The sequence below is a fragment of the Centroberyx gerrardi genome, chromosome 20, assembly GCF_048128805.1.
Source record: "Centroberyx gerrardi isolate f3 chromosome 20, fCenGer3.hap1.cur.20231027, whole genome shotgun sequence".
NCBI lineage: Eukaryota > Metazoa > Chordata > Actinopteri > Beryciformes > Berycidae > Centroberyx > Centroberyx gerrardi.
In genome coordinates, this window is record NC_136016.1 from 14,394,911 (window position 1) to 14,409,442 (window position 14,532).

Below are 14,532 nucleotides of genomic sequence, written 5' to 3' on the forward strand. Positions count from 1 at the left end.
TTTTGTGCTTCCGCATCATAGATGAGATGTCAGCTGATGATGACCTCATGCCAATAGATGCCCTGTAAAATGAGATATTATTCAGTATGTATTATAATATGCAATGAGTTGTATATTATGAGTCATCCTAGATCAAATGTGACTTTATTGGTATAAATGCTTGACCTGTGTGTGTTTGTGTGATGGACAGTGTTAAGCTTTGCCTCTGTTATATCCCTAACTTTAATCCTCATGAGAAAGAGACAGCAGAGGGACAGGAGAGCGCTAAGGAATGTCCTTCAACCTTCTTAAGTACAGCTTTCTGCCTCCTCTCTCTCTTCTCTCTCCTTTCTATTACTCCTCTCTCACACTCTCACTTCCCCTTGTGTTTGCTCTTTTTTTTCCATTCATGAAAGCTTGCTTTCTCTAATATGCAATTTCGATTTGTGTGGCAAGGATTTGGCATAGAACAAGAATGCCTTGTTTAGGAAACTGTCTGAAACTCCTTTCCCTGTAGAAAAATAGCAGCCTCTTCAAATTTGGAAATTGCAGTATTGCGAGTTTAATACTTTGTTGATTAATTGTGCAGCCCCAATGATAACAAGTGTTTTCTATTCCTAATTGATTGTAATTTCTACGTGAACTATCATTCTATCATTCACTGTGAACCTTTTCATCCATATTTAACATGAAATAGCACAAAATGCATATTATATCTTAATCTGTCTGTCTCTGTCTCCCTCCCCCTACAGGATATGAGTGATGGAGGCGGGGTCGGTGGTGCGTGCGGTGTTTGAGTTTCTCCCCAGCGTCTCTGAGGAGCTGCCGCTCTTCACCGGTGATGTCATCGAGGTGCTCAGTGTGGTGGATGAGTTCTGGTTGCTTGGCAACAAGGATGGGGTCACAGGTGAGGTGTCAAAGGTCATTGTGAAATACTGTAGATCTGTATGGTTGTATATTTGAATTTAGCAGTGATACCAGTTCCACGTGGCTTGCCACAAATAGCTAAAACCTAATGGAAAAACTACATTGAGAAGTGTATAGGAGCTTATTGATTATAAATGAAGCCTTATGGGAAATTGTAGATGATTCATTGGTCTCTCATTCTGGCAATTCAGTTTTCATGTGTGGGTAGTTAATGTTGTTTTATCTAAATCAGCTTGAAAGTTATCAGAACAGTGGTAGCCTGATTGATGTGATTTAGTTTTTAGAGGTGCACCGATGGTCAGTGCTTAACTTGATCAAATTAATAAACGCAGGCAGATGTTCCTGTAATTGTTATATAATCGGCCAATACTACGTGCCATGAAGTACTTGGATCGGTACTGGTAGTGGTCCTGAAAAATCAGTAGACCTCTAATTGTTTTGAGATACAAGAGCATTGTAATTCCGCATTTGTAGAAGGTTATCAGAATGTGATAAGTGGAATATTATCAGCAGGTTATCAACATATGGTAGGTGAGATAACCCAAAACAAACATCAACTGCTGTCTAGCATCCAGAGGGAAAAAAAGGCCCATAGATACTATAACTTTTAAATGTCTACAAACGGACATAACTGAATAATGGACATAGTTGATTTGAGGGAGTTTCAACAGAGCAATAATGACAGTTGTTGACTAGAGAACACTGTATTAAAGAGGAGGACAGCATCAGGCATGTGTGATACATGCATTGAATTGTTTATTAATTAACAATCAGTCATGAATGTTCTTCCCCTATCTCCCATCTCCAGGCCAGTTTCCCAGCACCTTTGTGGAAGCGGTCACTATTCCCAGCACCAAGCCTGGAGACAGACTTTATGTGTGTATCAATGATTTCAACTCAGCAGAAGCAGGGAACCTGTCCCTGAAGAGAGGTACACACACATGCATTCACACACGCACAATGTTGAGTTTTAAAAATCTACATATGTTAGCCGTATGGCCTTGGAACAGTCAAATCACTATTTATGTCCTAATACTAGAAATCAAATCCCCTAAGCCAGAGCTCAACAGGGACTTTTAATAAGAGCACACATAGGCTCTTAAATTGAATTCAGATTCTATGATAATCCCAATTCCCAAATAGCAATATTGCACAGGATACTGGATATCACATTAGACACATACACACACACTCACCAAAATGTTGTTTTTTAGGTAACTGAAATGGGTCGTGTTTTCCCACTTAGCCTAACGCTGCTTGTTTGAAGGATCTTAATGTCGGTGTACTCAGGTAAACCGGTTGTCTTGTGTTGTAGTGTAGTTGTGGTGTGTGGGACCTTGTAACATGATAGCTGCTGCCTTGTCTCCACTGGCCGGGGTTTAACTGTGCTGTGACCTGCTTTTACACCCTGGGCAGAGCTGGCCAAAACTGGCCAGACTCTGAAGATTAATGGTTATTGACTCGAAATTGAATGTTTCTTGTATTAAAACATTTAAAATGGTGCAGCATTGGGTTTTAATAGTGAGTGGTGTTAAACTGATTCACAAAATAAGTAATTGGAAGAAGAATAACATCAAAAATATCAATTGTTAGTCATTCGTTTCACTGTTTTCTCAGTCTAGTGATCAAATTACATTTTGATTTGAGGTGCAGATCATGCATTTTTTAAATCCTGCTTTAGTTTTCTTTCCTGGCTAATCAATGGAGAGGCAAACCATGACAAAGCTATAGCCACGACCGCATTGATCAGAGCAATTGGAGACAAGGCACATGTTTTTCTTGAATGATGGAGTCCTTTATGGGAAATACCACTTTAAGAATCTGTATATGGTATTTTTTTATGGTCTAAGACAGTCCAATCAATATTAGTGAACATGAACAACTGTAACCCAAATCCAGAAACTATTCACTGAGACTCAAACCTGTGATGTCATCATGATGTAAAGTCTGGAGCTGCTTTTAAGAAAATGTATTGGGAAATCATGTCAAGAAGACCCCCGAGCACCCAGAGATTTTCTGCGGATGAGCGTACACTTAATGCATTAGAACTGAAGAAAGAGAAGAAAAAGTCAAACGTACTCTATGTGGGTTCACAAAATCAGTCTCCCATTCATTGTCGGGATAGGGTTAGGGGTTAGAGATTATCACATCACAGCTTTGCGCCTGATTTTGAATTCTTTTGTTTCTAGTTTGGGAAAGAGCCCCTCATGTTCACATTAATTGATTGAATAGGCCATAAGAATAACATGAATTCTTAAAGTGAGTGGTATTCTCCTTGAAAGAAAAATCCACTCCATAACAGAATTCAGTCATGTTATTTCTTATATATATATCTTTTTGGCAGCAACAGATTGATTAGTAATGTCATCAAGCATCAAAGATGTACAGTACATTTCTGAGCTGCTCTATTGAAAACCCAAATATACACACAGCACATGCAGCAAAGTGGTTAGTGCTGCTATCAGTCTTTCTCTATGCCTTTATGTCTTTCTTAATTACTGCTTGTGGTATTTTTGGCACATTTTGGCTTTGAATACGGATGCACATTTTAAATTATTTTCCAAATTGACATTCACACATGTTAAATACATGCTTATTATACAGTAGGTCTCCTGTTAGCGGCTGCTTTCCATAACCACCCACTAGATGTCCCCAGCACCCAAACTCAAACTGTGTCGACTCTCTTCAGCTGACATGCTTTTGTTTCCTTTTCACATCCCTGAACTGTCTGACATGATCACACTAGTTCTTTTAGCCTTATGTTGCTATTTTGTCTGATTTCTTTATTCAACGACACTCTCAGGCATGCTACAGTGATGTTGTTTGCAGAGATCCTACACGTTGGTAAAAACCTTTACTGTTGTTGTGACTATTATTGCTGTTGTTATTAGTAGTAGTTTTAGTAGTAGCAGTAGTAGCAGTAGAGCTAGAAGTAGTAGTATTAAGAAGAACTGTATTTGAATTGTACCTTACAAAGTGCTGTGAATAAAACATGTTAATTTGCTTTTGACTTGCTAATTTGATTTACAGTGCTGGTTCTGTTAAGGTCCAAGGTACAAGACTATGAAGTATAAACTATACTACTATGCGTATACCATGCATTAACTACTACGTTTATTGGGCAGTATGTTTCATATTGTCACACAGCCCAGACAATATCGCATTATTAATCAAGAATGTATTCACTGTGCTTTCATCAAACATATTTCATCTCTTTCTCTTTCAACACTTAATCTTCTTATTTTTGATTTAAACAGTGACTGAGATAAATTTACTAAATGTCATGATCTTCCAGAACGTTTTTGTATTGTCCTAGATAAATAACATTTCCCGGATCATGCCAAACGATGCTCATTGGCTGTCTGATTTGAAATGTTATTTCCAGTATGGTTTTCCATATTGGCTGCGCTCCAGTTTTGATCCCAGACACAATGGGAGGTGGAGCCACAGGTCTTTGGAATGTGACCCCTTGACTTCTGGCTGACCGGCCAACATTCCTCTAATCCCTGTTTCTCCAGAAAAGCTGACCCCTGTACAGTTATTGGGAATGCAATAAAAAGGGTAATCTTAAATTACTCAGACTTCTGGTTGGCATGAACAGAGGCTCATAAAGATGTCTCAGTACAATGGCCCATTTGTGCGGAATATTATCTTTTCAGACAAAAATGTTCAAAATAGCTTGTGCTCCATCCCAGTTCTTTTTGCCATGAATAGTTGTTTGAATTAGAGAATCAGAAGAATATTATAAAAAAAAACAACAATATATAGTTTGTTTGAGCAATCAGTATGACAGGCTTGTGTCTGCTCTCATTACCTTTATATCCTTTAACTTCACCTCTTGGCCTCTTGGCTCAGTTTCCACCCTGCATTTCTCCAGTGCCAAGTCCCATTTATTATTGTTTCTAGAATTATCATGACCGATTTATTTCAAATAAAAATACCTATAACACCTAAGACGAAGGCATTGCTAGATATAGAACTGGCTGAGGTTAGCATTTATAGCAATTGAAATTCCCTTTCTATTAGGCTTTTGACAAACACTAGCCATATCTTTTTTTCCTTTTTATATGATTGGTTTCAAAAGTAATAATATTCATTCTAATCCCCCTTATTCTGCGTCTCTCTAGGTGATGTGGTAGTTGGGGATTCAGGAGGTTCCATGGACCTGGGAGAAACCTGGCAACGTGGCTGTAATGCCTGGGGTGCCCGAGGTCTCCTTCCCACATCTTGTGTGAAGGAGCTGAACCTGTCAGGCCGCTCCAGGCAGCTGTCAGAGCGCTCGGCTCAGGCCCAGGCTCTGGAGCTCCCGCCTTACGCCCTGGGCCAGGCCCGGGCCCTAATGAACCTCCACGCACAGCTCAACGAGGAGCTGGACTTCCGCGAGGGGGACTTGATCATCATCACGGGACTGCCGGAGCCGGGCTGGTTCCAGGGGGAGCTGGAGGGCCGCAGGGGGATGTTTCCTGAGGGGTTTGTGGAGCTCCTGGGCCCCCTCCGATCCCCACAGGAACCCGTGGACTGCCAGTATTTGAACTATGACCCTCAACCGCTGAGCTACGAGGACCCTTATGATGCAGGGGAGGGGATTGAGGAGGAGGGGGAAGAGGAAGGGGAGGTTTTTGTAGGGGAAGTAGAGGAGCACAGAGAGGAGGTGGTAATAGAAGAGGAGGAGGAGGAGGACGGCGTGTATGGAGTGGCACTGTATGAGTTCCGGGCCATGGAACCAGGTGAGTTGGACTTTGATGTGGGCGACCGTATCCATGTGATAAGCACTTTAGAAGATGGCTGGCTGGAGGGCGAGCTGAGAGGGCGACGCGGCGTCTTTCCTCATCGCTTTGTCAAAATGGAGGACGACGGGCAGAAAACGGCAGAGGAAACAAATGTTGCTGGAGAGAAGGAGGAGGACAGCTGCACCTCAGAATACAGCTCAGATCAGCTGTGCCCCAGTGGGCCGGAGTACGATCCTGACTGGAGAGCGTATGAGGATCATACAGTGTGGGACCTGGACTACTTTGAGAGGGCTGAGGAGCGGAGGTGGCAAGAGGAGAACATGAGTGATAGCAACGGAGCCCAAACTCGGGACCGAGGGCAGAGGGAGGGGGGCGGCAGGCCAGACCCTCAGCCTCGTAGACCTGTCGCCCCAGCCCACCGGGGGCCCGAGAGACCCAGATCCACTCCTCCAGCAAGGCCCAGGCTCCCTCCCCGGCCTAGCCTGCCTGCACTTAGCCACAGGCACCATGTTAGCCCGTCCTCCAACACAGATAATGGTAATAGATCTAACTATGCTAATGCTAACACACGGTCCCTGCTAGCCAAACAAATTCATAGCCTAACTCTTCCTAGCACTCAACCTGGCTGGTCTAAGGACAGCAGACACTACCAGAGGTCACCAGCCGATGGTGCCACCACCCATAGCAGAGGTGCCAGTCTTGGCAAGGCATTGATCAGCCTCGTCGAAGGCCACAAGCAGAAGAAGCTAACTCGCCATGCTAGTATCAATGATGCTGATATGATGACGGGCAGCGCAGAGAGACGGGCGCATTCCCAGCAGAGGGTGCGTGGATCTAATGGCATATTGCCCAGCTCCATCACCTTAGATGCCCTGGCAACCTCCACCGGTGACTTGGAGGCCAAGCTAACCCAGCAGCTTTTTGAATTTGAGAAAAGCTTGACTGCTGAGCACGGTGGCACCAGCCTGAGCTCCGGTGTTTCCAAGGACATTGCCACTGCAGATGACCTCAGCCACCAATCCCGTGTCTCACGCCACTTTTCCATCCTGGACTACAGCAGCGAAAGTGACATCATCCGAGGCTCCTCCCACTCTCCTGTGTCCCACCTCCTGCAGTCCTTGCCCTCTAACTCTGCCTCTTCCTCTTATTCACTGGAGAGGCGTAAGACCCTCCGCCCTCCTCCTCCTCGCCCCAGAATCCTTCGGCCGCCCGCACCACATACTTACAGACCGGCCCGCCCTGCTCCACGCCCTCCTCCTCCCTGCCCAAGACAAAGTTCTGCCCCTCCAACCAGCATCTCTCACTCCAACAGCCCCATCTTTTACACCCCCGATGAGCCAACCATAAACCAAATAGCAGAGGAAAGAGACGAGTTTGGTGACCTCGCAGAGCTCCAGGAGCAGGAAATCCAGCGCCAACTGGAAGCGGAGCAAGAGCTGGAGAAGGAGATGGAGTTGGAGAGGCAGAGAGAGAGGGAGCAGGAGGAGCAGTACCGGCTGTTGCTACGGCTGGAGGAGGTGGAGCGCGACATGGAAGCGTATGCGCACACGGCGGAGGAGCTCAGGGCCATGCTGGAGGAGGAGGAGGATGAGACGGCCCGCATGCAGGCCATGGAGAACCTGGAGTTCTGCAACTACACTCTGGAGACGCTGGCCCTGGAGCAGCAGCAGCTACAAGGTAAGGCTGTTGGGCAGTGGATCATTAGTTGGTTAGAGACTCTAGAGGTAACATCAACAAGATAAGACTGATAGGAGGCAGAGAGGAGGTTGGTTTTACTCATCATGGTGGTTTTGCAGATCCTAGGTGACAGGGTTTTAGCTTACAAACACCTCAAGGGCTTTCTGTATCACTATGATAGAAATCAGCTACCTGGAGCAGTGGAGATGTGAGCAGACTTCAGGACTGAAACCCTGAGGCCAAAATCCATTCACACACACCTGTAACATGCATATGCTTATCAGAAGGTACAAATGAGTAAATGCATATTCTAGAGTTGATATTTTACATGCAAATTATAATTTTCAAACAGAGAAGTTGTAGCTTTTAATTGTTTTTGCGGAACATCAGACTGTTTTGTGGGGATTAACATGTCAACACAGATACAACTTTTGTAATGCAGATACAGTACGTAATACATTTATGAACAGATCACTTGCTATGTGTGAAATTTGACAGTCTTAACATACAAATAGATTTGTAAGTTGAGAACAACTCATTGTTGGACTTAGACTCCCGATACTGAGAAATTGTCTGAGGAAAAAGCCTGTCCAAAAAGTGAGCAGGCAAGCAACAGCAAAGATCTCAGACCAGGTCCCCGCCCATGGTGATGGATCCAATAATGTTTTCCATTTCTATTTACTTTCCATTTACAAGTCAGTTAGCTAGCAGAATGTGTGTTAGATGGAAACAATGAAAAACAGAAGATGAATCACATATCCTTTGGTTTTACTTGATGTCACAGCTCCCATCTGAGGCCTTGTTGCCTCCAGGTTACAACTAAGCATTCAGTTTAAAAATCCTACAATCAACATTGAAGACGAAAAGTAATATAAAAGGAATCCAACATGAGACATCAGTGCTTGCCAGATGGTGGAATAAATCTCATTTTGGTCCTCGCTGTGACTGTCCAACTCTTTACTCTTTGACATAGTGTTTTGATCCTCTCAAATTTGCATTTTCTTTCTCTTACTACGACAAACATTTTTAAAAATCTAACCTCAGCTAACATCTGTTCTGAAGATCTGCATGATATGATTCTTTTTTTGTTTTTACCAAAGTCAAATGGAACCTCAGATTTCCAAGGTCGCACAATACCAACATATAACAGCTATCTGCCATTGAATGCTGGGTTTGCAGCACACAGCATCAGACACACAGTATTTCTGTCACTAAAGAAAAGACTAATTCACCAGTCATACTCATCGTTCATGTTACTCTGGCTTTGAATAAATCATGTTATTATTCATGCCACTGAATTCACAACTCCAAAAACAGGAGCTGTGGCACTCTGTATCTTTTTGCAAACAGACGTTATTTAGGCAGGTTCATATTGCTGCTGTCTTGGAAAAACCACATAACTGCAATTTGGGTATTTTTCTTGTTTTAATTGAAAGTTTATATCATCATTTGTGTTATAGGTGATTTTCATGCCTTTGAAACCCATTGTATAATCTCAAAAATACATGGACATCAATGAGAAAATAAGCATTATTTTCTTGATTCCTGAAAAACATACTTTTTGCAGATGTGTGGTTTTCATCTGACAGCAGTAAAATACTAATAGTGTTTTGAATTCCAAGTTAACATTTAATCTTGGCCTGAGCAAGGCCCTGCAGTAGAACAATGGTTGCTGACTTGCAGTAAGACACCGGTCTCCCATGGCTTACTTTAAGTCTGCTGAACCTTTAAAGACCATATTTTGTCAACAGAATTGAGTCACACAGTCAGATGCTTTGGTGTCATGTGGATGGGCCGGTAGAAAGAGAGGACAACAGGTATGCAAAACCAGTAATGGATAGGTCCTCTTGAAGGAAAACAGAAGCTGCAAACAACACACACACACACACACACACATACACGCACACACACACAAACACACACACACACTCCCATACTTCCTAGGCATTTGCTATTGGCCCAAGCTGTCCAGACTCCAAACTTTCATCTCATAAGCATGTTAGCTAATTTCATTGTCACCAATCTCTCTTCATTTAGTTTATAAATCAAATTGATTCGGTAATAGTATATAACACCAGACATAATTGTTTTTTGCCCATAACGTATTTCAAGTACAAATGAAACGTGGAAAAATAGTAGTGTGAAAAGGTCAAGACTTCATTGGTCAAGGCCTCATTGCTGGACTTGATGGATGTCGCCGTCGGCCAAAGCTAATTGGCTCTGATTTGTTATTGCCATCTCGTCCTATCTGGGTGCAGAGTGCTGTCTTTGGCAGCCCAACACTTTTTCACATAGGTACGAGGTGCATTCCTGCACATAGTGAGAGGGTAAGCAGCGCACATGGGCCTCTCTCTCTTTTTCCACTCCCTCTCTCTCTATCCATATTTCCTCCCTCCTTCACCTTCCTCGGAGTTTCCTCACTCTGTCTCTTTCTTCTTCCTATTCCTCCATCATCTGTTCGTTCCCAAAACGAGCGAGAAAGAGGGAGAAAACATCAGCCGTGGTTCGGGGGGTTTGGGGGCGGTGTTGTGGAGGCGGACAGAACATGGCCCACTCTAGAGCGGGACCCAAAGTGTGGCTGTGGCGAGCTGTGACATGGCCCATGGCACGCCTCTCCACCTTGTTTGGACATGCTCAGCAGGCCAGGTCCAATCGCATGGCAGGTAGGCTTGAACTTTGTGGTGACACAGTGGAGCTTCAGTAGACTAATCTGGTTATCTGTCGGGCCATTTTTCTGTATGACAAACCGACAAACACTGTGTTGTTAGCGTTTGTATTGTGTTGACTGGGCATGCATGCTCTTTATCAGCATCACTTTGCATCATACTTCTACAGTTACCCACAGTCACGCCTGGGAGCTGCCCAGTAGAACCAGTGTTCTACTGTCGGCCACTGAGCAGCTCCACTGCAGCAGTTGAGGGTTTAGTGCTTTGCTCAAAGGCACGTTGGCAGTAGTTGTTGAGGGAGGGAAGAGTGTTTCACATTCACTTTCCCACCTGGATTTTCCCTGCTTGTTTGGGGATCATATAGGAGGCAGACATGAATTGCAAACTATGCTGCGTTTGTTATCATTGGCTCGGTAGTCACCACAATTCATCTTGATTGGAATTAGGAACATACACCACTGAGGCACTGATTGACTTAAAATCTGAAAGCTCGTTATTAAGAAAAGAAAGCTCTCCTTATTCCTTATTCCTCTTTCCTTCATTGGTTTTGTATCAATGATGCATCAGTGGCTGCTAATTTGATATTAGATCAGTTGCCCATATCTGTGTTTTTTTCTGTGCACTATGCTTGGAGACATGGGATATATCCTGGGATCTGTACATGTTGTAGCTAGATGGTGGATGCCCTTGTGTCAGCTGGTCGACTCTTATCTTTCACACACACACACACACACACACTCTCTCTCTCTCTCTCTCTCCCTCTCTCTCTCTCTCTCTCTCTCTCTCTCTCTCTCACAATCTCTCTATCCCTCTCTCTCTCTCTCTCTCTCACACTCACACACACACACACACACACACACACTTTCTCTCTCAATCTCTCTATCCTCTCACTCACTCACTCACTCACTCACTCACTCACTCACTCACTCACTCACTCACACTCTCTCCCTCTCTCTCTCTCTCACACACACACACACACACACACACACACACAAACACAAACAAACAAAATCTAATAATTGAAAAGCTTTTGGTCTAATCACTGCCATTCACAGCAACAAACTGACTATTTTGTCATGTAAATGTGTCTCTTTCTACACTTTGTTGATAAACACCAATCAGCCATTTTCACCTACAGTTTCAGTTTCATTTTATACTTACTTGAAGAAATGCTAATTGTATTATTTTTTTTGTAAAGTTATCAGGTGTCTCAGTGAATAGCGATCAGAAACTGGTTTGGAATGTAGCTTTCAAAATGGTTACACATTGTTGTTTACCCGCTATAATACTCAACTCAGTGATATAATATCAACTGATTATTTTCAGCTATGTTTGGTTATTCCAATTTAATAATTTCCCCCTAAAACATGTTTATCAGTAAACTAACAAGCAATACCTGCTGGTCATTATGTTTTTCCAGTAATTGTAACTGATTACATTACCATTTTTGTTGCAATCAGATTACTCTACTCCTATTACATGTTATCAGTTACTCTCCAATGCTGGCAATGGCCAAATCCTTGATCTGTCAATGAAAGAGATAAGCTGGGAGGCAACAGGTTCCTGTGGCTACAGGTGCCCCAAGGATCATGAAACGCATAGTTTCCATTCACTCATCACAGCAGAGCAGGTACCAGGAATTCTTCTTTCTCAACAAGATAATGCAATCACATCTTCCATCTCTCCCTTTCCTTTGATATTTGCCACAGTGTTAAGGCCCTGACACACCAAAACTAGGGACACAGACGCTTACCGATGCCCCGACATTGGCCCGACGGTCGGCCGTCAGCCAATGTCGGGGCGTTGGTATCAGGGCCTTTAGATGTGGAAATGCACTAAAATAGTGACTTGCTTTGTAACTGTTGAGATTCAACGCCTAAAAGGGAAAAACATCCGAGCACACATTTTATTTTTTTTTATTAGTACTTAGCTCACAGGAAGGTATGTACATTTGAAGCACATTCTCAGGATCATTGTTGTAAAAAGTGTTTGTCATCCTACTGCTGGTATGCACATGCGCGCGCACACACACACACACACACTTTTTCCTCTTTAGCAGGGTGTGTTCCTGAGTGCGAAGTTTGAAAGACAATGGCAGCTTATTGTTACAAGGCAGGGAGTAACTTCAACACTGAGCTCTGCCTGTGCTGCACTGTCCAGAGGCCAGTTCAAAGTCCTTTATAGAGACAGAGGTCCAGTAGATGGAAATAAAAGCAGATGTGAAGAGAGGCAACAGAGTGTGACAATCTGTCCCCACATTGGGTGTGATTGATTCCCCCAGAAATATTTTCGGTTTGGTCTTTAGTTCATTAGGTATCTTAATATTTGGTACAACAGGTATATGGTTGTAATGGTTTGTTTTAAATTGAGTTACTTATAAAAGCCCTATGCAGTATTGAGTAATTTTCCTGTAATAATATTATTCTGTCTTGTCACCTCATTAGTACAGTATTTGTGTTTTTGCCGTTTTCGGCTTTATTGGGCAGTAGAGACATTTTGACATTTGTCGTTCAGCTGAGTTCAACCCTTCATTTCCCTTCTGTTTACGACTTCAGTTCTTCTCCTGTCAAAACTTTCACGATCGTGACATAATATATTCCATGAAAAGAGTGCCAAGAAACAACAGAGAACAATGAAGTGAGTGAATTAAAGCATGGTAGGGTGGGAAGATAGCAGTGTCATATTTTCTCTGATTATTCCCCAGTTAGGCTGTGGTGTGTGTGGCTGCATGAGAGAGTGTGTGCTAATAAGCGTTGGGGACAAGAATTACCAGTATTCAATATATCATCAATATATACATTGATAAAGAAATTCAGGTTACAGGTTACAAAAGGTCACAATAATTATCACCTTTTGACCTGTAGACCCAAATGGAAACAAAACATAAGCTATATACTATTTTTTTTCCATAGATGTGAGGTAAGGACATTATGAATAATACAATACATTATTATTAATTCTGGCGAGCCACACGTATCACACACGTGTGCATGTGCATGTGAGCGTAACATGGTTGATACTAGCCTGATCTATTTAGTACTGTTTCAGGATCTGTTTCTGTTTCAGGTTCAGGTTTCTCTCAGTCAGCCTAACAAACCAGTAGACTCCTGGGCTGCAGACAGTGTCAGCAATATGAGCCCATTGCTGGACATCACACCGCTTTTTCTAGATGTGGTCAATGGCAATGGAGCCCTTGGCAGCATCATTTACGTTACCTAACACAGCCACAGAGAGGAATGTTGTATTTGACATTCCTAGAGTTGACAAACTCACACACGGACACACACAGTTTCGGTCATGTCCTGCTACTGAAAGCTGAGATGTTGTACGCCGATAATTAAACAAATTACGTAAGTAGGGAACAATGTGTGGACTAAGATTGCTGTGCTCAGACTTACATTGTGAAATACAGTATGTGTCTGCCCATAATGTGTGAGTTTTGGCCTGTGCACTGCAAAAATGTCCTGTCAAAAAATGTCTTACACATTTTTTGAAACTAGTGAAAACATTTCTCCTTTTACAAAGCAGTTTCACTCATTTATTTATTTTTTTTCTTTTCAAGATGTAACATCTTGAAACAAATCAACCTTATTTAATTTTATTGTTTTTTAGACAATTTAGAAAATGTAGACAACTAGCAAGATTACTGGCAGATTTTTTTCATTTGTTTGTAGAAAACAAGATTAAGACTGAATGCAAGATAAAATCACTTAGTGAGACGCCATTATTTGTAGTGTGTGCTTAGAATCTAAATGCTTTTTCACACCAGTATCTTTGCTTGTGTCAGATTGATTGTTTTGTCCCGTCTCCTTTTCAGTGACCTTGATGGATTGTATTGTATCAGATAATACAAAGTAAAGTGCTTTACAGTTACTGTCTTCATTGATCCACGTGTCTAATCTCTCAATCATCTGTTCTTTTATACTTTTACAGTTTTTTTAATTTTATTTATACAGTTTAAAGTTACAGGGACAGTGCACATTAATAGACATTTCTGTAAATGCCATTAAATTGGCATTCAAAGGGCTTTCTTACGCAACATTTTATAAAATCACTGGCAAGGAATGCTCATAAGGGAACAACAAATGTCAGTTTCTAATTACATTTTAACCTTACTGAATTGAAAGTAAATTTGACACCAGTCTGTGTGTCTGTGTGTCTGTGTGTGTGTGTGTGTGTGTGTGTGTGTGTGTGTGTGTGTGTGTGTGTGTGTGTGTGTGCACTTGGGTCCTTTAAACCTGTCCCTTAGTGCTTGTCTCTTTCATGGAGAGTGAGGGGGGAGGGATATATTATACTCTAGCTTTATGAATAGGCCTGAGTTTTTTCTCACACTAAAAGATTGTGTCTCTTCTGAGAGTGGGGACGGTCCTCAACAATAGCTCATTGTACACACCAGCAGCTACTTTTTCAGCGCTCTGTATGCGCTGGCCTAATCAGGCTGTGTGCTCCCAAAACTCTTTCTCTCTCCACACTCTTTCTCATTGGCCCTCTCCCTCTAAATATTGACTCTTGTCTATTTTTTACATATATCTTTCCCTCTCACTCACGCTCCT

At 42.5% G+C, this 14,532-nt stretch overlaps 1 protein-coding gene across 3 annotated transcripts in view; it reads left to right on the forward strand.

Annotated features, from left to right (window-relative positions):
- dnmbp (dynamin binding protein) overlaps positions 1-14,532 on the forward strand; it is a 56,281-nt gene that overhangs the window by 17,504 nt on the left and 24,245 nt on the right. For all 3 annotated transcript variants that reach the window (XM_071920331.2, XM_078290648.1, XM_071920332.2), the window contains exons 2-4: positions 732-886; positions 1,715-1,837; positions 5,034-7,313. In XM_071920331.2, coding sequence (XP_071776432.2) covers positions 742-886; positions 1,715-1,837; positions 5,034-7,313 — 2,548 coding nt within the window. In that variant the 5' untranslated portion in view covers positions 732-741. The remainder of the gene's footprint in view (positions 1-731; positions 887-1,714; positions 1,838-5,033; positions 7,314-14,532) is intronic.